The sequence below is a fragment of the Indicator indicator genome, chromosome 25 (assembly GCF_027791375.1).
Source record: "Indicator indicator isolate 239-I01 chromosome 25, UM_Iind_1.1, whole genome shotgun sequence".
In the NCBI taxonomy this organism is placed as follows: domain Eukaryota; kingdom Metazoa; phylum Chordata; class Aves; order Piciformes; family Indicatoridae; genus Indicator; species Indicator indicator.
In genome coordinates, this window is record NC_072034.1 from 12,020,431 (window position 1) to 12,048,241 (window position 27,811).

The 27,811-nt window shown below is 42.2% G+C and overlaps 1 protein-coding gene across 1 annotated transcript in view; it reads right to left on the reverse strand.

The window, feature by feature from the left end:
- Positions 1-27,811, reverse strand: part of SLC7A11 (solute carrier family 7 member 11) — a 60,967-nt gene that overhangs the window by 12,890 nt on the left and 20,266 nt on the right. The window contains exons 6-7 of the mRNA XM_054392455.1: positions 26,568-26,612; positions 535-658 (exon numbers count right to left, since the gene is read on the reverse strand). Of these exons, the coding sequence (XP_054248430.1) occupies positions 535-658; positions 26,568-26,612 (169 nt within the window). The remainder of the gene's footprint in view (positions 1-534; positions 659-26,567; positions 26,613-27,811) is intronic.

Consider the following 27,811-nt stretch of genomic DNA (forward strand, 5'->3'; position numbering starts at 1 on the left):
AAGTACAATCAAAGCAGTATTTCCAAGCCAGGTTGCCTTGCAGCTCCTTCCCAAATGCACTCCAGCATTCACAGCAACTCCCTTCCTAAGCACTCAGGATGCACATTATGCAGAGCATTACAGCTTCATGACACCAAAAAAACCAAAAATCAGTTGAGAGCTCCCACTTCCAATGTCTGTGTTTCCTGCTCCCCAGGAGCTCAGCCTCCAGTTTAGCACAGAATTCCTCAGGCATGTGCTTGGCTATAAAACTTAAGTCCTATTGACTTTGTAATATCAGGTAAATAAATACAGTCTAACATTACATTACCAATGCTATCGATGGCCTTAAGTGCAATCCCATTCATCAGTCAAAAATCAGACCGAGTTCACTGGGATGCTAATATGTGGTGTAAAATAGGAGCCATGGAAAGCCTGACTGGATGTGCCCCCCTCCCCCACCGCCTCCCCACTTTTATCCCCTGGAAATAAAAATATAGCAACAAACACAACTGCAGCAGGGATAGAGCTTGGTATTTTTCTTCCGTAACTTACCACTGCTACAGCTTTTGAAAGCAGCAATTCCCCAGCACTGATTGTAGTGAAATAAGCCACGTTTGTTAACACATAGCCAACTGTGACGATAATCATTGAAATGCATATTGCGAGGGGTATGTTTCTGAAATACACAAGGCAGCTCATTATTTTGCAATCTGGTTGCTATTCCCTGCACATGAAACAAATAACATGAGAAGGAGCCACTAATGATGGCGAATGCCCATTTGGTGAGCCCAGAAAATATCATCATTAGAAACAAAAAATCACACAGCTAAACCAAACCGTCTCGCTCAAACCAATGGGTTGATAATGAAGAGGTAAGAAACCATTTGAAGGAGGAGTCCTTTGGGGACACCAAGAGGTTGTGGTCCCCATGCTTCCAATACAAGTCCTGTACAGGCTTCCCATACAAAAAGTATGGCCCACTTCAGCTGCCTACTCATATTGATTTTCAAGCTGAGCCCAACAGGAAGCCCAAGAGAGATCCAATGTTTTCTGATATTTTCCTTAAACACAGCAGGGTCAGAATCAAAGGATCCTCTTCACTACTAGTCCTTATTTCTCAGAGAAATCCTTGACACTGCTATGTCTGTATAGAGCTGAAAGGAGCCTCTAAACCAGAACAGTATCACTGTTGCACATCTTGCACTCCTAAGAAGCCAATTGCCTTTAACCCAGATGCGCAGCTACCTGTGTAAAAGGATCTGACCACCAGATCTAGGTAGTCACAATCACACAGTATCACATTACATTAGAGGCTGGAGGGACCTCCAGAGGTCATAGAATCATGGTGTCCAACCCCACTGCCAAAGCAGGATCACTTAAGTCTGCACGGGAATGCACCCAGATGGGTTCTGAAAGTCTTCAGAAAAGGAGACTCCACAACTTCTCTGAGCAGCCTGTTCCAGTGCTCTGTCACCCTCACTGTAAAGAAGTTTCTCCCCATGTTGAGGTGAAATCTTCTATGTTCAAGCTTGTACCTGTTGTTCCTTGTCTTATTATTGAGCACCACCAAAAAGAGCTTGGTTCCCTCCACTTGACACCCACCCCTCAGGTATTTATAGACATTGATGAGATCCCCTCTCATTAACCTATTGCTACCTTGTGCAAGTGAAGAAGCTGGCAAGAGGGCTGCCAGTCAGCTTGTAAAACGTGCTTGTTGATGGAGAAGGCAACAGCAAAGACCAGAACAAGCAGCCCAGAATACAAGTGTTGTGTTCCTGGCAAAGCCACTAATTTACTGGCTGAATACTGCAGAAGTGTGTGTTGATGATATGTGCAAAAAATTGGTTTGTAGGTCAGTCGCCAGATATTTTGCAATCAGTTTGGTTAAGCTTCTTACCTGACCTGGGTGTAAACAAAATTGAATCTGCATCTTTTATTCAAGGTCAGGATATGTAGTTTCAAAGCCTCTCAGAACAGAGAATTTAATTAAATCTTCTGCATCACAGATGAATGCTTCAGCCACTAAGCTATTGGATAAATCTGCACTTACTCCAACCTTATAAAACTATTTCCAGTCAAAGATAGGAAATTTGAACTATTTTCACACATACCATTTGAATGACTGAAAGCACACTGTTAAACTTACCAAACACCTGCTTGCTGTATTTGCTTCTAATTCACATCCAGATCTAATTTCCTCCAAAACAAAATGGCAATTAAAAGCTAAGGGGTAAAACCCAAAAATCCTGCTTCCAAACACGGCCATTTTCTTAGCACTGCAGGTCCTGCCCTTCAGAGAATCACAGAACGGTAGGGGCTGGAAGAGACCTCTGGAGATCATCTGGTCCAACCCCCCCCGTTAGAGCAGATTTGTCTAGGTCAGGTTGCACAGGCAGGTTTTGAAAGTCTCCACAGAAGGAGACTCCACAACCTCTCTGGGCAGCCTGTTCCAGTGCTCTGACACTCTCAAAGTTTTTCCTTAAGTTCAAGTGAAACCTCCCATGTTCTAGTTTGTGCTCATTGCCCCTTGTCCTATCACTGACCACCACTGAAAAGAGCTCAGCCTCATCCTCATGACCTCCACACTTTAAATACTAAAATGCATTGATAAGATCCCCTCTCAGTCTTCTCTTTCCCAGGCTAAACAGCCCCAGGTCTTTCAGCTTCTCCTCATAAAAGAGACATTCCAGTGCCTTCATAATTTTTGTGGCCTTGTTATGCTGCAGAGCACTATGCCCCTTGGATAGCAATACCAAGAACAAAAGAAAAACTCAAGAGAAGAATAACACACACCCCCAAAACAAGGCAGAACTAGTCAGCAAGCACTACTCATTAAAAGCCTGCAAGATCATAACTCATGCCTGGAGCAGCACAAGGGATGCTGTGACTTCTAAGCTCCTGAGTCCTCAGCTTCTGAATGAAACCAGCACTCAGGTTGCATCTTGATCTCTCTCCTGAGAGAAGCAGACCTTCAGAGGACTGCTGTACACTGGCACAGAGCCCCTCTGAGTGCTGCTTATTAGCCACTGCTTGTGGTGACAGATTTAGACAAAACTGAAAGGCCAGTTTCAAGATCTCAGGGCTGAGTAACACGATACAGTTCATTTCTCACTGACACCTCAGGTCAGATTTACACTTGGTCCTCCAATCTTCTGAAAGCACAGACAGGTACAAGCCGTGTCTAAAACACTAAGTGAGAGCTTTAATTGTGTCCCTTCTTTCCATGCAGTTTAAGAGGTATTCCCCAAATTCCAACAGGATCCTATTATCAGACTCTGCTGTGAATTACAGTCACAGAATTCATACTACTGGGATGAAAACTGGAATCCCATTACTGATAATCATAGAGCCATGGAATGCATGGGGCTGGAAGGGACCTTTAAGGCCATCTGGTCCAACCCTTCTGCAATAATCTGGGACACCTTCAACTGGATCAGGTTGCTCAAAGCCCCATCAAGCCTGACCTTGAATGTCTGCAGGGATGGGGCCTCCACCACCTTTCTGGGCAACCTGTTCCAGTACTACACTACCAACTTCTTCCTAACATTCAGCTTAAATCTGTGCTTCTCTAGTTTAAAACCATTGCTCTTTGTCCTATTGCTACCACCTAGAAAATTTAAAAACAACAACAAAAAAGTAAAAAGGGAAAAAAAGAAAGAAAGTCAGGGCAAGAGCCTGGGGAAAAGAACAAAAATGTTCCTAAATCAGCCAAGGAACATTCCCAGAAGCCTACAGCTCACGTCCCAGCTTAATGACAACTTTTGTAACAACAAACAGCAAGCACAAGAGCTGTGACCACTGCAGGTTGTTCTGTCTATGACACAACCAGCACACTGTCAAATGAAACACATCATCACCACATCTTTTGTTGTGTAGAGGCCAGGTCAGTCTCAGCCAACTGTCCTGGAAAAAGCTGCACCAGTGGGACCCATCCAAGAAACACAAATAAGCTAAAGTTAGCTAAGATAACCCACATCTTTATTGTACTGTGGAAACTGTGAAAGATAAAGGAGAAAAGGAGAGAAGAAAAGTCCTAATTTCTTCACACTGCTTCCAGACAAAGATTTACTTTTCATGAGTGTGAGCCTGTATATGCTGTGTTTCTTGAGTTGAAAATCTACTACCACAGGAGTTTCAAGATCCTGTTCAAAAGTTCCCTGGTGCAATAATCTATTCACCATTTGCAATCTGTTAAGCAATTTTCCAAATGAGCTGTTTCCAGGTTTTGGCACTCTTCAAGAGTCTAATCATTCATTGGACTGTCCATAGGGCCAAAGCTTGGCAGAAGTTGCCACAATTAAAATTGATCCAAATAACCAAACACTTGAAAAAAATAACCAGATGCAATAAAGGAGGCAACAAGAGCATCCTGGTAATTAAATAATCCCAGGACTTCAGTACAAGGCCAAAAGATGTATAAGCTTGGCTTAACAAAGCTGCATTAGAGAGTCCAATCTACCTCTTGCTGTTCCCAGGTGATCATTGTGTGAGCTGTGACAATTGCAAACCCTAAGAGCAAACAGTAAACTTTCTTCTCTCTGCTGCACGTTTTTCATGGGAGAAGGAGCCTACAAGACAGCCTGTTACACTGAGGTACCAAATGCTTCCCACCATGTTAAGGTGTGGAAAAAAAAAATAAATTATGATCTCACCCATCTGTTAGGAGAAAAGAAAGATGCAAAACTTCAAAGCAGGCCACCTCCCAGGACAAGATCAAAGCCAGGAAGAGAGAGACAAAAGAGATGGGAATCATCACAGCACCTCTTGAATCCACTCCTTTGTAAATGTTAATACAGGCCTTGGCAACGACTGGCTTTAGCAACAAGCTATTATTATTTTGTTTATTGTGGTGAAGGTTCTCCTCAGCAGATCACCTCCTCTCCCCCTTCACTACCTCCCAATATGTTCCAGCCATATGTTGCAGACCAGAGCTGCTGTTTGTGGGCTTGCTGCTCAGACACTATTGAATTCTGTGACTTCTCTTCATCTTCTTTTGATTGTGATTTTCCAGAAGAGAAATGAAGAAAAAGAAAAGGAAATAAATAAATAAAGGGAAAGACCAGCTATTAAGCTGTGCTCTCATTTCCACCACCACATGCTCCATGGACATTACTGCTGGAGTGAGCATTAAAGGGCTCCCTTCTCCATTTCAATGTGTTGGTTCTGTACCTCTGACATCTGGACAGAGCCAGCAGCATGGCACTGGGTGAACAGAGTGAAAAATCAGGCCACAGTGTGTAATTTAAAAAACTTCTTGCTTGCTATCACCTAGCAAGAGAAGAAAAAGGCTTCTGCTGTGCCTAATTGCTTGCTTTCTTCCCAGTCACTGGTTTGGATTATAATTGGTTACAGTTCATAAAAGGGGTCTTCTATGACCAACTGACTTTAAAGGGTCAAACTGCATTACAAGTGTGCTGGGAAGGGCAGCAGGTTTCATTAACTTCTCGAATGTTTGCAATGCCCTTTCCAGCAGGCTTTCCTAAAAAGCCAATTAGCACAAATACTCTCTTGGCTAAAACTGAGGACCTAGAAAGGTACCAACTGCACAAGGTAATGCTGTTCTCCATAACATCTCCTACCAGGCAAACCTTCCCAGATGAAGTCCCAGGCAGAAGCACATCTGTCAACAGCCCTGGAGAGACTGAGGGCTTCTCACAGGGCAATTTGCTTAATTTGAATAGAGATTTGAAGCTGCCTGTGGTCACACACTGTACCAGCTCAGGCTGGCAAGCTGGATCTCACCAGAGTGTCTTACTCATTTACGTCACAGCCCAAGCCTTAACTTGTCAAGCCAATGCCTTTTATGAGAAGCCTTTCTTTGAAGAACAGAAGGAATTCCTCTGAAACTTGGACTCCCAGCTAGGGAGACATCTCACATTCAAGCAGGATCCTGAGTCTTTTTGCTTGGGGTGGATAGAGTTGCTGGAACTCCCAAAGAAAACTAAGCCAACACGGGAGAAATGAAAGATGACAGTTAAACACACAAAGGACTTGGGAGGCTACAACACTAAATATTAGCCATGCTGACTCTGCTTAGCCATGGATGCCAAGTGTGTGAGCACTGCTAGGAACCAGAAAGTGAGTGTACGAGGCAGAACACAGATCTGCTGAAAAAATACAAAATGCAAACAAAACAGGGGCTTTCTTTTTTTTTATCTAAATTCTTTTTTTTAAAATATCTCTAAGAAAAGAAAGTGAACACAGACTTGAAACAAGATAGAAATCATCCTCTGTGACTTCTCAGTCAGCTCACTGATGAAGGATTTCCATATATCCATCAAGTGTCAGTATTTGATGTCTTCACATCACCTCATTTGCAAACTGATTGTGCAAATCACACAGCTGTTTCCAAGAGACATGTGGATAATCAGCCTTAGCTTTGCCTTTGCACTGAACATGACCCTCCCAAGGACCTAAAAGCCCCAGGAATCTAAGCTGTCTTTTCTTTCCTGTTGTGTGCATTATCAGAGAATCTGGGAGACTTGAGAACAGGTGCCTGGAAATGAAGCCAGCAACTGAGCAGGATCTCCAGCAAAGGCTCTGCATTTAGCACCTCAGAACATGCAATGACAAGCGAGGATGATCAGGTGAAGATGCTCATTTAACTAGAGTACTGCAACAAAGGTGTGGCTTAGGCTGGACCTGTAATAAAAATGGTGTCTGCCACATCCTTTCACGACAGTTTGCCTTTTGAAAGGAGCATAGTCTAAACTCAGAAGATTCAAATACAAATATATTGTCACTGCTGGGTTTGGTGAATAACTTTCATTCTTCTTTCTGCCCAACATCAGCATTTTGACATCCTCTCTTTATTTCATTTGTGGGGAACTTCCATATACTCTAGGAAGGTTGTGTCCTTTTCCACCACAGATCCAAAACCTCAGGTTTGACTTTCATCTCCTGTTTCCCACTCAACCAGGAGATGAAGGGAGCACTTCTGCCCTTTCACAGGCTCCAGCATTTTATTTCCTTTTGAGACCTATTTGCTGGAAGTGCTTACAGTACTGCCAGTAGCACAGATTATGATGAGAAGCAATAGTAAATCGTGGTGCTTGCCTGGAGGCAGGGAAGCCATAACCACAAACCTGACACTGGGCTTTAAAATAAAACACCTGCCTGTGCCTAGCTCACATATGGAAATGAGAGGAAGTGGAGGAGAGGTAGGATTCAAAGCCCTTCCTCCAAGCTGCCTTATCTAGAAAGGGATCACCAGTCCAACCTCTTCTTCAATGCTCTGGACAGACACTTATCTCACTGCCAGACTTAAAAATAAATGTAGAAAGAAGGGTGTGATGTAATTCTGCATTAAAAGTAGTTTTATTTATTACAGGGGCCTCTCCTAGGAATTTTTAATTATTAATCTCCTGAGCACCTGGTTCATGAAGAGAGTCCTCTTTCCCCAGGTAGAATCACTTTTCTCAGGAAAGACAGAGTCTCCTGACATTCCCTGCAGACTGAAGCAAGCAGAGCTGCTGTCCTGCACAGCCACTTTCCCATGGAGCACAAGAACAGCAGCTGGCAGAGCACTGGCAGTAGTTGGGGGAAATATTTAGCAGCATAAGCAAGAGAGCCCGAGATGGGAAATGGGTGGATCAGGTCTCACAGCTGGGAAACCTAAGCCACCAGACAGCAGCTACCACATAACAATAATGTCATGGCCAGGGAAAGAGATTATAGTGGTTACAAAGGAATCCCACTAAAATCTGTGCTGCCTGTCACATCAGCCTTCCCATGCTACCACAAGCACCCAAGCATTTGCAGGCAGCTGGGCTGGCATGGAAACAGAGCCCTGCCTTGATCTATATGTATTTCTATTGTCTGTACTGAGGACATATGTTCCTGATTTATGGCACAGCAAATGGCAAAGCTGTGCTTTGAGTAATGGAAGGGAGCAGGCTGGTGAGGCTGCTATCATTCCCAAAATGAGCTGCTCAAGTTCAAAGCCTGGGAACAAGCAGCCTGAATACAAAACAGCTCACTTGGCTCTAGCAGAAGGTACAGGAGGGAACACAGCCTCCTCAGACCTGCTGCTGAACTTTTTAGGAAGTATCACTGATACCATATTAATGACTCCTTTATGGTAACAAGGGAAGACAAATGCTTAGGTGCATAGAGGGATGGAGGGAGGAGCACATGTCTCTGTGTGTGTGTGTGTGTGTGCATAAAGAAGATTCAGATTCTTCATACTTGTTAAATTCCTTGACATTTAATTTTGAGCAGGAAAGCTTCCACAATGCCAAGGATCATAAAGGAGCAATTTGCTGCTGGATGTTGCCATTGATATTTCGGCATGAATGAAAATTGCACCGTTTGGTGATGAAAAGAGCAGCTACTCCTAATAAGGAGCACCATGGAAACTGAAATCTCATTTACCAAGAAAGGCTCTACTGAAGGAATTCAAAATGAGAAAAATGGTGACTGTGGGTGCCTTGAAGCATTAACATTTTAAAAGATATGAAAGAGTTTAAATGAAATTAAAAGGAGATGTCCTAACAATACTACACTGCCATGAAGATAAATAGTTTTCTCTGAAGAAAGCAAGGAAATGAGGCTCTTGCTAAGGATAGCCTAGCAGACTGGCTACAGATGTGGGACAGCCTATACAGCACACTGAAATAACTCTGTAATAAATGCCTAAGGTCTGACAAAGAAGAGAAGTCCAGAAGTCTCTCAAAGTGAGCTAAAATATGCCTTTGGAGCATGCAGTATCTGGAGGGACTTGAGTGAAGTTCAAATGGGCATATCAGCTTTTTCTATTTTATTACCTTCAGTGCTTTAAGACTAAGCTGAGATCCTCTCTTGCTAAAACTTTGTAATACTTGAACTACAATCCCAGAAGAGCAGATTTTTCTTCCTTTTTTTTTTTTTTCCCTTTGTTTTAAGACCTGATGAAGTGATGTCAGGAAGAAAAATATTCAAAATTTCCAAAATCATCAGTAAGGCTGGAGTTTCCTTTTCCTCTGTCTAAGCTGAGAAACCATAAACAAAACTCTTAGAGAGGCAGTACTGAAACCCTTCAGCAAATCAAGTTCCTTCCAGCTTGGATAATGACATGAAATAGCCAGAATCATTAATCTTTTTCAATGCTTTTGGGCAGTATGTTCAATGAGACTTAGGATTTCAGTGACGGCCAGCGATAGGACAAGGAGCAACAGCTACAAGCTAGAACACAGAAGCTTCCATCTGAACATAAAGAAAACTTCTTTACTATGAGAAGAGTGCTGGAGCACTGGAGCAGGCTGCCCAGAGAGGCTGTGGAGTCTCCTTCTCTGGAGACTTTCAAAATCCAGCTGAATGTGATCCTATGCAGCCTGCTCTAGGGGAACCTGCTCAAGCAGTGGGGTTGGACTAGCTGATTTCTGGATGTCCTTTCCAACCCCTGCCATTCTGTGTGATTTTAAGGCTGATCTGTCCTTGCAATTGCATGCTGTTCAATGATGCACTACTGTTCCCTGTTAAAAATCTTGAATCAAAAGTGATAATGATGGTTTATACAGAACTCACTGCACTGTCTCTTGTTCTGACTCAGAATCAACCTTCAAAAAGTAGCTCCACAGCACACTGTCCAGTTCCAACCTTCACAACAGAGAGAGCCCAGAAAAAGCATCAGCTCTATGGAACAGGATAGGTTTTAGTTTGTTTAGAAAAAGTGCTTGCAAGGCTTGTTTCAAGTAACCAAAAGAACCACAAAGCAGATGGCAGGATTTGGACCACTGTGGGGGAAATCATTGTCTTAGGAACAGAAAAAATATAATCCACTACACTCCAGGACAGCACCCTGACTCTGACAATGACCAACACCATCCCCAGGTGACCTACAGCTGGGATCTACTTGAGTCTAGGATAGCCTGCAACTGAAAAAAAAGACTCTATTCACAACCTTCATGAGCACCAAGCAAGGATCCTAACATGATTCCTCTTATCTTTCCACATCTATAGAAATATTTTGTCCTTTGAACCACAAGAAAATCATCCTCTAATTAAGTTTTGCCCAAGGAAAAGGGATTTCATGCTCTTCTATGCTCTTTATAGATAAATCTTTACTTTTATCTGGTTTTGCTTGGCAGTTGGGTTTTATTTTCCTGTAATAAACAGACAAGAGAAAACAGAAGCACCTGTCATTCCTACACTGTAGGATGAAACAAATCCTTCTTTTCTCTAAAATAACCCCACACAGAAGTTAAACCTCTTGTCAGGCTAGAGTGCTCCTGTTCTCATGATCTATGGAGGACATCTCCCCATTGCTGTTAGATCTCTTCAAATTATGGTAGCAAAATGACACTTTTTAAGGGACATTTCATTTCATCATACTTCAAAAAAATAAATACTCTTATTACATAGTTTGTTTTGGTTTTTTTTGCAATGAACAAAACATAATGACAAGGTGAAGATGTAAATCACAGTACTTGCTCAACAACAAGTGCTACCAGAGAATGAGGATTGACATAATAGACCACAACAGTGCAACTTGTAAAATGCAGATTATTCACTTCACAGCTCCTCTGGAGCCATTATAATCTTATATAAATCCTCTTAGTTTACAGTTCATGGATATAGGCTGTACTGTAATTTAAATGATTGAAAACCCTTATGGGTTGTTTGTTAACGTTACTCTTCTCTTAAATAAAACATCACTGTCACTGTGTACTTCAGGTTCCAACACACTCACAGCCAAGCATCAAAGTATAAGCTACACACTCACAGCCAAATATCAAAGCATAAGCTACACAGTCAATTATCAAAGTATAAGCTACACACTCACAGCCAAATATCAAAGTATAAGCTACACACTCACAGCCAAATATCAAAGCATAAGCTACACAGTCAAATATCAAAATATAAGCTACACACTCACAGTCAAATATCAAAGCATAAGTTATACACAGCCAAATATCAAAGTATAAGCTACACACTCACAGCCAAATATCAAAGTATAAGCTACACACTCACAGCCAAATATCAAAGTATAAGCTACACACTCACTGCTAAATATCAAAGCATAAGCTACACACTCACTGCTAAATATCAAAGCATAAGCTACACACTCACTGCTAAATATCAAAGCATAAGCTACACACTCACTGCCAAATATCAAAGTATAAGCTACACACTCACTGCTAAATATCGAAGTATAAGCTACACACTCACAAATGTCAAAGTATAAGCCACACACAGCCAAATATCAAAGTATAAGCTACACACTCACAGTCAAATATCAAAGTATAAGCTACACACTCACAAATATCAAAGTATAAGCTACACACTCACAGTCAAATATCAAAGTATAAGCTACACACTCACAAATATCAAAGTATAAGCTACACACTCACAGTCAAATATCAAAGTATAAGCCACACATAGTCAAATATCAAGGTATAAGCTGCACACTCACAGCCAAATATCAAAGTATAAGCTACCCTGCAAGCAACCCACTGAACACCAGGACACCCATAAGCACACACAAATATCAGTTATCATGAAGAGAAAGGGTGTGCAAGGGAGTAGGAATCTGAATGCTCCCTGGCCAGGAAGAATCTACAGCCCTCTGATGGAAATTCTGCAGTCACACAGAAAGGGATGTGCTCATCTACAGGAATGCTGCACAAAGCCAGATTTTCTTGTCCTGATATGACTATTACATGTCTTAAAAGCAAGCCAGCAATTTCACTATTTATTAAAGCTGAGCAATCCAGTAAGACAACTCCATGGAATCTGTCATCCAAAAAGACTGTGATAGTTGAGTAGGTTGTTCTGCTAGCTGAACCAAACAGAATATATTCCTTTTCTTGTTCTGACCATGTTGTCCTGAAAGATAAGTACACTTGAAGACATGGTACATATTAGTAACTGTTTGTGAAGTCCTAAACCTCCAGTCTGCTGCACATGTACAATAAAGGACATCCCACCCTTTGCTTTCCTTCATTTGTGTTTTATTCTCCAGTCTTGTATTTTATACCAGTAAAAAGTACTCTGTATTTTATACCAGTGAAAAGTACTCGCTTTCTGTTAGTTGCCAGCACCAGCCTAGCAAGGTTTCAGATGGTGCTCTGACAAAGGGGTACTGATAATGGCAAGCAAGATGCTGTTACAGCTTATGGGATAACACTGTGCTTTACCTAACACTGCCTAAGCACCCTGCACTTCTGAGGCTCAGCATTAAAGGGGAAAGGAAACAAAAGGGGCACAAAGAGGCCCTGCAGGCACATTACAGATCAGAACACCCCACTGTGAACTAAAATAGTAGTCTGTGCCATATGCAACCCTCTATAGGTAGTGGGTGTGGGCTTGCTTTCACAAGTAACAAGAAAAATGGCTGAGAGGCTCACATTTTCTCCATGCACAGGATGTAACTAACACTGACAGTATCCATGAGCAAAGACTGCTTTCCACCCATGCAATTCTTGGCTTCTGTTGGGTTTTACAGGGAGATTTCTGTGCTATTTGATACCCAGATTTAAACTTCAGACCGAAGCATTAAGGCAAGTGCTCAGAATTGCCTCCCCCTTGGCTAATGCCATTGGTAAATAAGGAAATAAAAGCACCAGTGTCAGAAGAAACCAGGCTCCTGGTAAAAGGGTGCTGTGGTTTAACCCCAGCCTGCAACTGAGCACCACGCAGCCGCTCACTTGCTCCTACTTCCTCCCAGTGCAAAGGGGAGGAATATCAGAAAAAAAGGCAAAGCTTGTGGGTTGAGGTGAGAACAGTTTAAGAGCTAAAATATAATAACAATACTAATGATAGAATATAAATGGCTGTGAGGAAAATGAAGATAAAGAGAAATAAAACCCAAGAAAGACAAGCAGTACCCAGTGCAATCGCTCACCATTTGCTGACCCTAACAGAGATCAGCCTCTCCCAGGCTGCTCCCCCCAGCTTGTATACTGAGCAGGATGTCCTGGGGTATGAAATGTGCCTTTGGCTTCTTTGGGTTAGCTGTCCTGACCATGCCCCCTCACAGCTTCTTGTGCACATGCTTGCTGGCAAAGCATTGGAAAATGAAAAATCCTTAACTTAGGATAAGCACTGTTTACGTAACAACTAAAGCATCAGTGTGTTATCAGCATTATTCTCACACTAAATTCAAAACAGAGCACTTTCACCAGTTACTAGGAAGAAAATTAACTCTCTTACAACTGAAACCAGGACAAAGTGGAAAGGGGAAAACCCAGGAGAGGTTTGCCCACACTGGAGAGCAGCATCAAGACCCTAAGTTGCATAAACCACACTTGTTTTCTTTCACAAGGAGTATAAACCCCATAGGGGCCAGGGTTATCAATGTGGAGGCCAAGGAGGGAGCCACAATGCCTGTGCTCTCTATCAGTCTGCAGACTCTGAACCACCTCAGGTGGGCACACACCTTGTCACCTTATCCAGCTCTTAGCCCAAAGCGTGGTCTGATAGCAGTTATCAGCCAAGGACAATCAGGGTTTTCAGGCCCTGTGTTAGCATGCAGAGAGACAATACATCATCCTTCAGGGAGACAATGCTTCTCAAGCCAATAATTCTTACACAGACCAAATGTTTGCTGATTTGGCCTGGTGTGTTTGGCTCCAAAGATTCAGCACCATGGCTGACAGTATCTGTGTATAGACACAGCTTTATCTGATCCCTGCTTGGACAATTGGGTTTTTTGCTCCATCTGGTTATAACTGATCTGGTGACTTTGCTCACTTTTTATCTGCCATTAATACACTGCTGTCTCACCTCTCTTCCAGTAAATTCAGCCAGGCCACCTGCTTATGAACCACCAAAAAAAAAAAGAATGAAAATGTTGAATGAGAGCCTGGAACCTTCACTGCAGCCAAGAGAAGAGCTGGCTTAGCCCTGAGAGACCCATGATCTCTCCAGTAAAATACAGTGTTTTACAGCTCTGGACCTTTAGCAGTCCATCAGTCTTGCAAGAGATTTTTATTCCTGCAATGAACATTCTGCTGAGCAGCTCAGGGTTCCCATAAAGAGAGTACTGTCACTCTTCTGTACAGGTACTGCCATGTCCCTCAGTGCAAGAGAAATAGATGTAAAAATGGTCTTGCATGCATTTCAAGTGGTGAAAATGAAGGAAAACATAGAGCAATGGGAACTTTGAAGGTTCCATTGCTCTGTTGTTAACATTACACTAGCCTGCTGGTAAAGCAGATTAGGATTTTGCCAAGTACCTGGGGAGACTGTGAACAAACATTTGTTTTACGTCCTTAGCAGGGCTGATTCATAGTAACAATGATTCAGACTATCAAACCAACAACAAAAAAAAAAAAAAAAAAAGGAGGAACAAAAGAAAGAAAGAAAAAGGGAAGCAAACACACCTTGCACTCAGCAGGTTATCACATCAGCAAGCAGATCAAGCCATAAGGGCCGGATAAAAAGTGACCTTTGATGGGGCTCGGTGTGACACAAACTGAACAGCCACTGCAGAGACAGCCAGGGCAGCCACCGGCCCTAACTGCAGCCAGCACATAGCCTTATCACATCCTGACTCTGCTGAACATTGACTCTCTGCGACAGCCAGCCAGCTGCTGCAAACCTGTGAGACTCTTGGCACCCCAGAGAGACACCTCCACCGCTGTGCAGTAGGAGGGAGGGCAGGAGGCTCCAGCTGAGATCCCTGAACTTTGCTTCCTCAAAAGAGGTGCCACAGATTTAGCAGAGGATAAGAAACCTCATTGAGGGTTTGCCTCTTAAGTGTCTATTTCTATGTAGATGTTTGCTCTTCCATGTATGCTCCAAGCAATACCTTCGCCTGTGCCTAGTCACACCTTTTATCAGCAGCATTAACTTGACAAAGGCAGGTACTTGTAAAAATCAAACTAATGAGCTGTCCTCATGCCCTACGCAGGAGATAAGCCCAGAACCCTTTTCTCCCCTACTCTTGTCTCAGAAAAACCATCAGGCTATGCATTGCTGCAGCCTTACACACACCTACTTGTCCCCTCATCCCACCAGTCACGCCCCGCAGGAACACTGCCCTCCAGCCAACACCTCTCCTTCAGCAGGAGCCTGCCCAAATGGTGCATTTTAGAGCCATGAGTAATCTCCCCAAGGTTCTGAGTGTTTCCAGAATTCGGAAAGTGTTCATTCAGACATCTTCATTTCAAGTTTGCCCTTTTACCTTAAACTATTGAGCCTATGTAAACACAAATAAACACCTCCAAGTGCTGACTTCTCAAGTCCTGCGTTGTTGGGAGGGGAGGGGAGAAGATCACTAAGGTAGGTTGCTCTCCCATTTTGCCTCATTCTTCTTCCTCCTAACAGCACACACAGGAACAGAACCACTACTAACCCAGTGTTCTGGCTTATATCAGTGTGGTATTATTGCCTTTGTAATTTGTCTTGTACCCTCTCTTTTTCCTTGCACCACTCTGCTGTTTTCCAAATATCTCTCAATTTTCAGGTATCTGATTACCTTCCTGAGCTCCTTACTAATATTTTTCCATTATCTTTATTACATCCTTTAGACATAAAAGGAACTGGAACCAAATCATACGTGAATTAGAAGAAAAATAACATTCATGCAATTAATTTCAATACATGTAACTACAGCTGAACCACAGCACAGCAATACTGATCTGACCCTGCATCTCCAGCATCCATTTCTGTTCTTCCATTTTTCCACTTTTCCTGAAATAGCCATGCCAGGCATGTGCTAGATGTTAACTTTGACTGTATAAAATAACGACTCATGTTACAAAAGGCAAACAGCACAAATAGAAATGATCCAAAAGAAATGATTCCATGAAAAACTACATTTAATTTTTTTCAGGATGCCCTCAAAGCTTAGGTATGAAACCTGCACTCCCTAGTCCTGAACATTTCCACAGCCATCATAGAATTGTTAAGGTTGGAAGAGACCTCAAGGATCATCCAAGTTCCAACTCCCCTGCCATGGGCAGGGACACCTCACGCTACATCAGGCTTCTCAGAGCCACATCCAGCCTGGCCTCCAGAGATGAGGCTTCTACCACCTCCCTGGGCAACCTGTTCCAGTGTCTCACCACACTCATGGTGAAGAACTTCTTCCTAACATCCAATCTGAATCTACCCATTTCTAGTTCTGTTCCATTCCCTTAGTCCTATCATTTCCTGACACCCTAAAATGTCCCTCCCCAGCTTTTTTGTAGCCCCCTTCAGATACTAGAAGCCCACAAGAAGGTCTCCTGGGAGCCTTCTCTTCTCCAGACTGAACAGCCTCAACTCTCTCAGTCTGTCCTCATAGGAGAGGAGCTCCAGCCCTCTGATCATTCTTGTGGCCCTTCTCTGGACACACTCCAGCACCTCCAGATCTGTCTTGTAATAGAGGCTCCAGAACTGGATGCAGTACTGCAGGTGTGGTCTCACCAGAGTGGAGCAGAGGGGGAGAATCACCTCCCTCGACCTGCTGGCCACACTTCTCTTGCTGCAGTCCCAGAATTACTATCCAAATTGCTCCTCAGAGCCTTCTCTTCTTCAGACTGAATACTCCCAACTCTCTCAGTCTGTCAGCTCAACTTTTGTGTGGGAAGGAGCATTTTATGTGAGGAATATAAATGTTAGAGCAGGTAATTATACAAGTGACCTTGCCTTTCTTCATTTGATAGTGAATTATTAGTCTCCTCAACTGAAATTTTATGAGACATCCTTAGTGTCTTAATTAATGATCGAGGTACATCTTTGAAACCTTTACAGGAGCTATAGATTACATCACTCTCTTTTCTAATTTACACATATTGACTGGCATACCCTGTTTACACCCTGTCACAAGGCAGCTCTTCACTGCAGTCACCTTCTGAACAGACCATTTTTTGGTTTGGTTTGGTTTTTTTTACATGAAAATAGAACTATAATAAAGTGGAAGTAGGAGACAGAAAGACTGGAAGTCAGCTGAACCATTTCAAATGCTAAATTGGTGTTTACAAAGCAGATGCCAAGGACAAAGACAATGGATCATCCCTCTTATGGTGTGGAATTGCACTGCAGTACTCAGCACTGATACAAGCATCGAAAAGCATGGGATGAGGAAAAAAAAAAAAAACGAACAACAACAACCAACACAAGAGAAAATGAAAGAGAAATAGCAACATATATGGAGCCTGTCATGTACAGATTCATGAAAGCTACAGATTGTAGCAGTACCTATTAGGTCAGTCCCTAACCAAAGGCCTAAGGAGAACATGCAGCCTCTTGGAATCTGTAAGCACACCCAGCAGCTGCCTCTGACTCTGCAGAGGTTAAGGAACAGTGCCCAGTGAAATCTGCAGCCCCTATGTTGTCCCTGCTGCTGAAACTTCCCTCCTTGTGATCCCATTTCCAGCTGACAGGCGAATTCATGCAGTGAGTCATCTTCCCAGCCCCTCTGCTGTCTGCATATTTTGCTCTGCTGAATTCAAAGCACTGCAGAGACACAGAGAGCGTGTGTCAAAGACAAGGCAGGGGATTCAGGTTTGCAGAGTTTTTTTCTGCATGCATCTGGATCACTCCAGACTCAAACTGCACAACACACCATATTTTCCAGCTGTGCTCTGTGTTTGCTCTCTCTTATGTGACATTGCACTGCTGCTGAGGAGGATCCGCTGCACCTGTGGGCCAAAGGACACCCAGGTGAGGTAGGAGGAATTTGTGTTCAACAGCACAGAACGGAGAAAATGAGAGCTCAAAATGGAACCCACATCTTCACTTAATTATGAGATACCATATACAGTAGCTAGTGTGCTGGAACTCTTGAAAATTGCAAAGCTGAAGAAAAACCTGCTCGACAGAAGTACAGAATAATCCACATTATCAAATCCAAAAATCCAATTTAATGTAATTGAATTTTTAAAAAACTAATCAAGCTACTTGAGATTGTAATTTGGGTTACCAATTTCCATTCCATCCTGACCATTTTCCTTTTTTAACTCAAGTCTGCTAACACAGGTGAAATCACAGCTTCCCTCATTTACTCCACCTGGTTCGAAACATTTTGTATATTCAGTGACTTTCACCAGATCTATCACAGACAGGCCCCAAGTATGGCTCAGAAGCAAATGGCAGCCCCTGAAACATTTGCATGTCTTGCATGTAGCTCACTTAGTTGTATCCAAGCTCAACAGGAAAAACAGATTGTGACGATTAGGGAATATACAGCACATCTCATGATGGGAAGGTGGGATGGGGAGAAGAGAGAGAAGGAGAAGCTGGAGACAGAACTAAGCTGGAGCCAGGACTCAGCCAAACCTGCCACAGTATCTGCTGCTCCAGCATGGCTTTTTCCTTCAAGATCCTTTTACTTGCTACTCCAGAAGTTCTACTCATTGTCAAGCAGGAGAGTGCAGCAGCAAAAGCAATCTGTCCTGAAGGAAGTTGGGGAGTATTTTATAAAACCTTATTGTTCCTGATTGAGGTGCTGGCATCCCCAGTAGGAACTAAGAGGCACTGTAAGAAAATCTGACTGCAATACTATCATGTCTAAGCTGAGATACACCTGGCCAAAGAGTATTTTCTATACTTCTCTCAGCCTAACTTTGTAATTGGTTTTGAACCCAAGCTGCCTCAAACTATCACCAAAAAAAATTAGCTAAGATCAGGTGCAAAATTAAGTAATAATTACTCCTTCCTACTGACAAATTGTATTTATGAAGCATATCATTCCACAGCTGATGCATATATTGCCTTCCACATAATATTTTGTCAAAGAATTCTCACCCTGACATCATACCCACAGTCTTCAAGTGACACAGCGTGAGAAGCCCCAGTGTAAAAAAATGCAGGGTAATTGAATTCTCCCACACTAGTTGAAGTGAAATTAAATATATATATAAATAAGAGGAAAGGAACTCAGAACATTTGGATCCCACTCGTAAGAGAATTTCCAGCCTGCAGCAAGAGAAGGAGCAGCATCCTTTATTTTGTTTCATGAAGTAGGAGAAATAAGCTCCTATACTGAGATTTCAGAAATTTGAACCCACCAAAAAACATCACCCAAGAGTAAAATACATGGTTTCAGAAATTAATTATGAGTCATATATATTTAAATATATATATATATATATATATATAATGAATGAGTTGATGTGAGGCATGTAAGCAGTAAGTAGTTAAAGAGGTTGGTGAGACAGCAAAAGTAGAGGAAAGTTCATTTTCTTAAGAGCGGTTCCATGCTCCCCTCTGAGCTAGTAATTGTCTATCCCTCCCTCTCAAATCCACAAAAATACAACTGAATTACATCTTAGGTAACTGGGTTTTCATACAATCTACAACTGGCAAAACCCATACTTGGCTTTGTTTAAGTATGTTTGATCTAGTTCATTAGTATGTTGTCTTTATTTGGCAGAGCCAGCTCCCCATGAAAGGACTTGAAAGGTCTGAATATGTGATTGTTAACCTATCATTTTACCCCTGACACAGGGCAAAGTGAGGATGGATGTGGGATTCCACAGAGTTTGGACATTCTATGATCTCAGACTTTGAGATGCTTAGCAGAAAACAGTTAATGCTGTTAGAAACAAGATTACCATTGAAGTGACAGACAAAAGTAGCGGGGGGGAGGCTAATTAGAACATCCTCATTCTATAAGGAAGAATAAGCATTCAAATGGAAAATAACTCACAATAAATAAAATACTGAAGAGATTTAAAAAAATAAATAAAATTGCAAATGCTGACTTAACTGACCTGGCTTTCCCTTTAAGGTAATCTGATGAATCCACATGAGCAAATGGGCTTTACAAAATGTTTGAGAGATTAGGATTTGTCTCTTTTGATTATCTTCCTGTGAAATATCACAATGTAATCCTATAACTTCTGCACTGAATATTTGTCACTGTAACCTGACATGAAGGAAACGAATTGGAGTCAGAGGGTGGAACAGACTAACACAAGAAAGATTTCAAACCCCAGGTACTGAAGTTATCCACCTTCTATCTAGGCAGGATACCTGCATCCACTGTCACACTTAAAAGGAATGAACTGCATTTATGCTCAGCTCCTTTGTGAGAAAGGCTTGTCCAAAGCTTCTTGAAAAAATAAGATTGCATCCCCATGGGGAATGTTCTCAGGTGCTAGTTACTTGTGTAGGGACCTCTGTACACTTCTTTGTTCCACTGATACCATGTGAGACCTTACAACACTAGGAGCTACAGAAGCTACACCCAGGGTTTAATAAATCTGCTAAACCACTCAGTTCAAAGAGCAGGCACACAGACTTTTAAATCCAAATGAACTCTTTTTTGTTTCTTCTAGCTCATGGCTTATCTCTGACCTTGGAAGGACATAAATATTCTGAAAATGAAGCAGGAGGTGGTATCTCTCATTCCATTAAGTGGATAAAGAAAAAAAAGAAAGATGAGGAGGGAAAAGAATGAAACAGGAGGAAGAAAGATAAGTAAGCCACTCTCCACTGTCACAGCAAGCTTGTGCATGAGACAGTTCTCCTGAGTCCCAGTTCAGTGCTTCAGCTACATCACCTGTCTCTCCTGAATAACAAGCAGTGATGAAATGTGTTTGAAATGATAGACAGCATAGCTGCAGGGAGATAAACTTACACCTTTATTCCTTTTCTGGTGTCTAACATAATCAATATCAATATTAATATTCCTCTTCAGAGTACAGCCTGTCATTAAATTAACAAATAACAAAATTAACAAAGAAGCAGAGGTGTAAATGGTAAAGGCTTGAATCCTCTCAACACTAAAAATATTTTTCATTGTTATGATTACTGGAAGTAATTGGGCTCTAAACTAGTAGTGAGCAACAGTGCAATTCAAGTTTCTGACTGATTTTGGAAGTGGGGAGGGGAGTTGGAGGAGGGGTACATCCTAATATCAAGTACCAAAAATAAGATGGCTACAAACACCTGGGAAGTTGGAGGAGTTTTAGTGTCTTAGTCACCATTCCCCTCCCATCCATCTGCATCTCTTTAATGCTTAGACACCCTGAAAAAAAAATCCTCTAGTACCACATTTCTCTCAGTCTTCATAGATGCAAAGTGTGACTTTAAAGTTTAATTAATACAAATGAGTGGTACACATTTGATTAATTAAACATGACACACACATTATTCAAACCCAATATAAAATGAGAGTATGTGAAACATTTTGAGATCCTGACTTTAGAAAATGCCTGATGACATCGAGCCTTGCTGACTTGCTATGCATCTACTGCCTCTTGGTTCCTTAGAAAAGCAGAAATAAATGAAGTGAGAAGAACACTGGAAAAATCTAATAGACAAACTGACTAATCTCAGACCCCAAGGTCATAGTAAAGCAATTCATTTCTTGGCTTTTCAACAGCACAAGACATGATTTATCAATCTGAGACCAGGCTTATAAACACTATACATCTCAATAACACGTTCTTTGCACTGTGTAACTTTTTAAACTATGATAGATTGCCTGGGCTGGACCAAAGTTATTTTACAAACAGAAACAGAATATTTGCAAATTAAATGGCCCAATAAGGGAAGGGAAGAGGGGTGGGGGAAAAAAAAAAAAAAGAATAAGAAAAGAAAAAGAAAAGAAGCTGCCAAGTAGCAGCTATACTGAACTGCAATTGCAAAGGAATCTAAGATTTTGCTGTAAAATATTTTCAGAATCCACATCTTTTATAAATCTGGCATTTTATACAACTGACACTGGAGACCACTAAAGCAAAAATATTTCCTGAGTTCAACAATAGCAACAAAAGCTTCCACTGCCAAAAAAAGGATATGATTTTGAGTTTAAGGAGGACTGTGAATCAATACCTCTGCTTGCCCACTTGATCACAAACTTCCTTGAAGTCATTAAGGAATTCAAGTCTTACTTTCCCTTCTTTTAAAGTGAAATAATCTTTTCTGTCTCTTCCAGCAAGAGCCTAATTATTATAATATGAAGCATTCGAGTTCATCCAGATAATTTTTTAAGGCAGGATTCTTTGGCCAGCATCTCACACAACCTGGCCCTGACTTAGATGAGGCTCTAAAGACACTGCTATAATGTTAAAATACTCCTGTGTTATTTTTTCTCATCTGGAGCCTGTCAAAACTCCTGACAAATGTGAGCACAGATCCTGGACTCTGCTCTGCCTGGGAAGGGAGGAGGAAAGTGCCATTTGGGCATGAGCTGCTTTTAGGGTCTGTTTCTTGAGAGCACAGAGTGGAGGCTCAAGAATACAGATGAGCTCAAAGACTGTGTATAAGAAATGAGATTGAAAGTTCAACATGCTTGATTTCCAGCCCTCTAAATTTACTGCTCCAGGCAACACAGCTCCTGTCAATTCTCAGGTGACAAATTCTCTCTCAGAGACCCAGCTCTTCCTTCATTCACTTATTATTTAGACAATACAATATGACCTCAGTTTGAGGAGGGCTGCTCCTTAGAATGTAAGAAAAATCAAAGAGATCAAAGCTGCATGTGACATGGCTGTGTGAGGTTATTTGGGGGAAGCTCTGCTTCAAGGATAATTCAGATATTTCTTTGCAAACAGTCATCACTACTGACCCAGCACACACACGAAAAACAGTTTTCAAGAATAAAAAGAAATTTGTTGTTCCACTTCAACGTTTTTCCATGTATCCTTGATAATAAAATTATTTTAGGCTCTTCTAAAGGAAAAGTACATTAAAAGCAGCTGAACGCTGCAGCCACAGATCCTTGTAAAACAAACATCAACTTTATGCTGCTTCAGGTCCTGCTAATGCTGTATGAGGGAACAAGGACAAATAAAGAAATGAGTCCAGGCTTAAAAATGAAACATCAAAAGGAGGTTTTAGCAGGACACAGAAACAGCTACTTTGACATCTTATGGTAATTTGGGCTACAACAATGTCCTTTTTCTTATACAAAAGAAGGAACTGGGGCATTTCCAAAGTGAGAATTCAGCACTACTTCCAGAAGTCCGTTTGAAAAGTAGTGGCATTCACTTTCAAATTATTATTTCTTCCCCTTTTTCCATTCCCCCTTCTGCAGCATAAAGGGCATTTGCTCTCCGCTTGGCTCATTTCCATTGTGGCTGTGTCAGCTTGCTCCATCTAGGATTTCATATCACCTAGGTATCTCAGTGCCTCAGGCCCACAGTATTTATCCTATTTATAGGCCTAAATCTGCAGTTTATTGTGCCCGGGCAGACTGCTGCCCCTACACATGCTCCCACAGCCCTTGGGAGCTCTGTCTGCCTGTTCAAACAGCCGCTGCATGGGAGCACAAAGAAGGCTTTCAGCTGGACAAGGTCATGAGCATCCCCCCCTCCCCTACATTTCCAGCGGCACTTGCTGGATTCCAGCAAGCTTTCCTGGTGCCACACACACCACAGCAAGAAAAGCAACCCCTATCTGGAAAACTTTCCTGTCTAAAAGTAGATATTTCCACCTTCCTGTGCATTTCAGGATACGTTCTAAGGCCCTGAGCCTTCTCACCCTCCACAATACCACAAGAGTGGGGAGGGAGTCCAGGACCCACCACATAAATAGGAGCCCATAGCCAGGTCTCCACAAGCATGACCATTTAAACACAGGCTCAAAGCCAGGTCTATGCAAATGTGGGCCCTGGGCAGCTATGCTGCAACTCCTCTCTTTGTCAGAGTATTTCTGTTCTACCCTGCCCAGCTCTCCTGGTACCCCTCACTGTGGGTTTGCAGGGGGCTGCTTATTGTGGGGACAGTGTTGATCGTTCCTCTCAGCACCAGCTGTCACAGGTACTTTAAAAGCTGCTGCACACCTGGAAATGTGCAACTGTGACTGATTCCCAGACAAACATTTACCTTGGCATGCACAGTGCAGAAGGTATCACCGTGCTCACCTCTCTTGCTGTAAGTAATTTGCATCCCCAGCTACTGACAAACACTACAAACTGCACAGCTGGAGCTGTTAGAGGCTCTAAGGGGTTCAAGCCTATACTTCCACCTTCCCTACTAAAACCAGCTGGATAATACCCCTGCAGCACTGTGTGCAACCTTTAACATAAGGCATACAACAAGAATGAAAGAGAAGACAGCACGTGAGTGAAAAATGTAATAAAAAAAAGCAACTGAGTTCTAGCAAATGCCTCCAACAGCAGGGCAATTAGTGGCTCACCTGATGCCTGCACTGTATGGTGGAAGCCAAGACAGTTGCCCCTGGCATAAGTCCACACTATTCCTTTGCCCTGTATCTTTGGGAACAGTGCTGGAACAGGGCCCTGTTCAGTAGGATCTTTCCAACAAAGCCATTCACAGGTGGCAACTGGATTAAAAAAATATTCCATTTCATTTAATTGCATGATTCAGGTTAAGAGAGTCCAGACTCCCCATTTACAGGTGGTACAGAGTCTCTTGTACAGCACAGTTGGTAGCAATCCACTTCCATGCCATGACCTGCCACTTACTTAGCAATGTTTTAAATCCCAGTCTCTTCTGTATGTTTGTAACTTTGTGTGGAGGTTGAGATCCCAGCACCCTGCTATAAACACTGGGCACCTTCACTTCTCATGCTCTGAAACTGCAACCCCCAGAAAAAGAGGGCTAAAGGAAAGCTTGAACAGCTTCGTGCCAACACTGCATGCTCAACATTGAGCCAGAGCCATCCTGGAATACACTGAACCAAGCCAGGCTATGGTCCTGCATCCCCACTACCAGCACAATTCACCTCAGCAACTCCCCAAGGGCAACCTGGAGAACAGAGATGCTCTCCCAAGATGAGGGGGAGAAAAGAGGGTGTTTTCATCCCTCACATCACAGCTGCAATGAGGAAACCCTCGAAATCTAGCCCACATCTCTTTTCTTAATTGTGAGACAACACGCTTCAATGAGTGCTTAGTTTAAATAAATAAAAAAATAACTAAATAAATAAAGGGCCTACACCTTTCTGTCCTACACAGCAGAGGACAGCACATTCAAAAATATTAATTCCTCCAACCTAAACCACAAGAACAATGGCCAACACAACCCAAAATAGCTGAATACCTGTAAAGAACATTCCAAATAATTTCAGTTACTCACTGTACAGTCAAGAGAACTGCAGAGACATAAGTGTATGAGGAGTCCCAAAGGATGGTAGCATGTGCAGGTTTACTGTGCATCACACAGTGTGGATGGGAACCACATGATACTTTACAAATTACATTGCCTCCAGCAAAGGCTTTTGATACATCACCAAGACTCCAGCTCCTAACCCATCTTCCCCAAAACTCCCTGAAGCAGTAGAAGTCTTGGACCAGAGAGAATCACTTTACTCTTTTCAGTCTCCTATTTCTTTTCCAGTCAGCCCGCCATACAATGATTTTTCAAAAGTAACAAATACATACATACATAAATGTGTATTTTGTTTAAGTGTTTTATGCCTCTCCTGACTTTATAAAACACCCAGATTTGCTGCTAGATTTTCTAGCTTGAGTTCCGGTATGTTCCCCACCAGGGAAGCTCCCCACTGAGGCGACTGACTTGTGTCTTACCAAAGCATGGCATCTAGAAAGGTGACCTGTCTGAACTGAGAACTACCAATGAAAAACCCAGTGGCACATTGGTATCTGTGTTAATAATCAGTCAACCACCTTGTTAAATATTCCTGATCTATTTTCTACTAGCATTTGTCTCATTTCAGTCTCCAGTCACACATTCCTCCATGTGCATATCCTGATCACATTAAAAAGCCCAGTAACACCCAAGACCCTTTGAAAGCACCAAAATGATGGATATCTGCCAGTCTTTCTGCCATCCTCATGTTTCATCATCATTTTCTTATAACTGTTTTCAGGTTTCTGAAGAAAACACCAAACAGCACCAGGCTTGCTTTAGTTTTGTAAGAAACCCACTCAACACTTTCTGTGTGGCTGGCCTTGTTTTTCTTTCCTTTCTCTACGTGTCTCAGATATGTAACTTCATACTCTCTGAGTGTATAGTGCTGAGGGTCTTTTTAAACAGTAAGTTATTTGATACCCAGCCGGGTATTTTATTTTGAAAACCTAAGAAAAGTATGATCTGCTCATTAATTCACATTTTGACTTGACCAGGCTTATTTGCTTGAATTCTTCGAAGAGGTTAACTTTGTTTTCTTACTGGCTACACATACCAAAACATATTTACCAAAAATAGATGTGCCAAATCTCATTCTCCCTAACAGGACAGCTTTTCTTTCCCTATTTTACTGACAGGTGCTGTGAGTATTTGTCACTGGTTCATAACAGACTCCTACCAATACCCCCAGTTCGGCTTAATTGGATGGGAAGCTGCGCTGCCTGTACTCAAGATCCTGCAACTCTGAGACACCTTAAGTAGAACCAAGTATTTGATTAATATTTAAACACAGCAAAACAGCCAAATATTGCAGCAGATAAGTTTCTTGGGCAAGATTTCCCTGACAGGACACTAGTAACTTCCACTGAAAAGCGCCACTGATAGTTGCTTGTATCCTGAGGGGCAGAATCAGAGCCCTGGAGGTCTCCTTAGTTTTCTGCTTTCTCTGCACATAAAAGCAGAATACATAACAAGGTCACGACAGGCCAAAAATAGCAAATCTTCAAGCAGTTGCAATTCAAATAGATACCAGATCTGCTGGAAAGCAGCAAGCAACTTGACCAGCATGCAGAATTTCTGAAGATCACTGCTTGTGTAGCATTTTAGATTTTACAACCACGTTTCAAAAATCAAAAACGTTACTAAAAATTGGTTTTAAAAATAGGTACATACTTTTCAGGGTTTTCCACTTCTTCAGTTACAAAATTGAGGTAAAACCTAGAAAAGAGTTAGAAAATGTATTATAAGAGCCTGGTAGATTTTGATTCTCTATTTCTTTCCTAAAGAATCAAGAAGATGCTTTTCGTTAAGCACTGCTCTTAATTATAATAGGCTTGGTAGACCCATGTTTGCATTAAGAAGAGTTGAGTTGTAACTTCCCTTCACCCCCACACGCAGGAAGAGACATTCTCAGACAAGATAGCACAGCAGAAAAAAAGGTTAAAGCTATGCAGCATGGTTGTAGATATATTTGTTTTCTTTTTCCCCAGCTTACTTAGGCAAATTGTGGTTTACCCCAGGTCCTATGCACATGCACCCTCGAGCCTCCTGTTCTGTTTGTGGCTGTAACCTTTCACAAGTGAAGGTTATACTGGCAAAACATCTCTTCAGGATACACAGCAAGGACTTCTTAACAACAAAAATAAATGAAGCCTCAAAAAGAAATCCTCCTGAAACTACCATTCTGACACGAGTGTGCTGTATATGATCCTAAAGCCAGGCTGCTAATCCTGTGTGCTCTTGCACAACCTCCAGCAGAAGTTGCACTCTGGTGGCATTCCAGCAGCATGTAGGGACAGCTGGGTGTGGGAATTCATAGGAGCTGCTCACCAGGCACAGCCCTGCGTACAAAGCAACCAGGAGCCTCAAGGTCACTGACCCCTCTGTTCTGCATTCATTAAAGCTAGGTCTGTGCATCCTGGGATCACACAGATGTGCCTGGCTCAGGTATGGGCACAAAGTCACATCCTGGCTAATTGCACACAGCAGTCAACACAGTGCTTATGCTGGCTTTCTGCTTTTATACAGGAAGACAAATGATATCTGACCCAACACTGCTACAGTGAGAGACAGAGGGCACCTGATTTGGCAGGAAGTCTGGGAACTTTCCTCCACCACAAGTCTTGGGCCAGATCTAGGTTAGTAGAGCAAGTTAGTGCTGGCTCACAGTTTACAAAATGTGGGTTTGTGACCCAGCATGAAACTCCATAAAACTGGATTGGCCATCTTCTGCTACAACCTGAGATCTTGTTCCTAAGCTCCCTAGGGCAGAGAGAACAAAAGCAGAAGCTGGGATAGTTCAAAGGAGAAATGGCTTCTTACAGGTAAGATATTCAACTGTTTCTTGGTTTTGTTATATGGTTTTAAATTAGAGAAGGGTAGATGTAGACTGGACATAAGGAAGAAGTTCTTTGCTA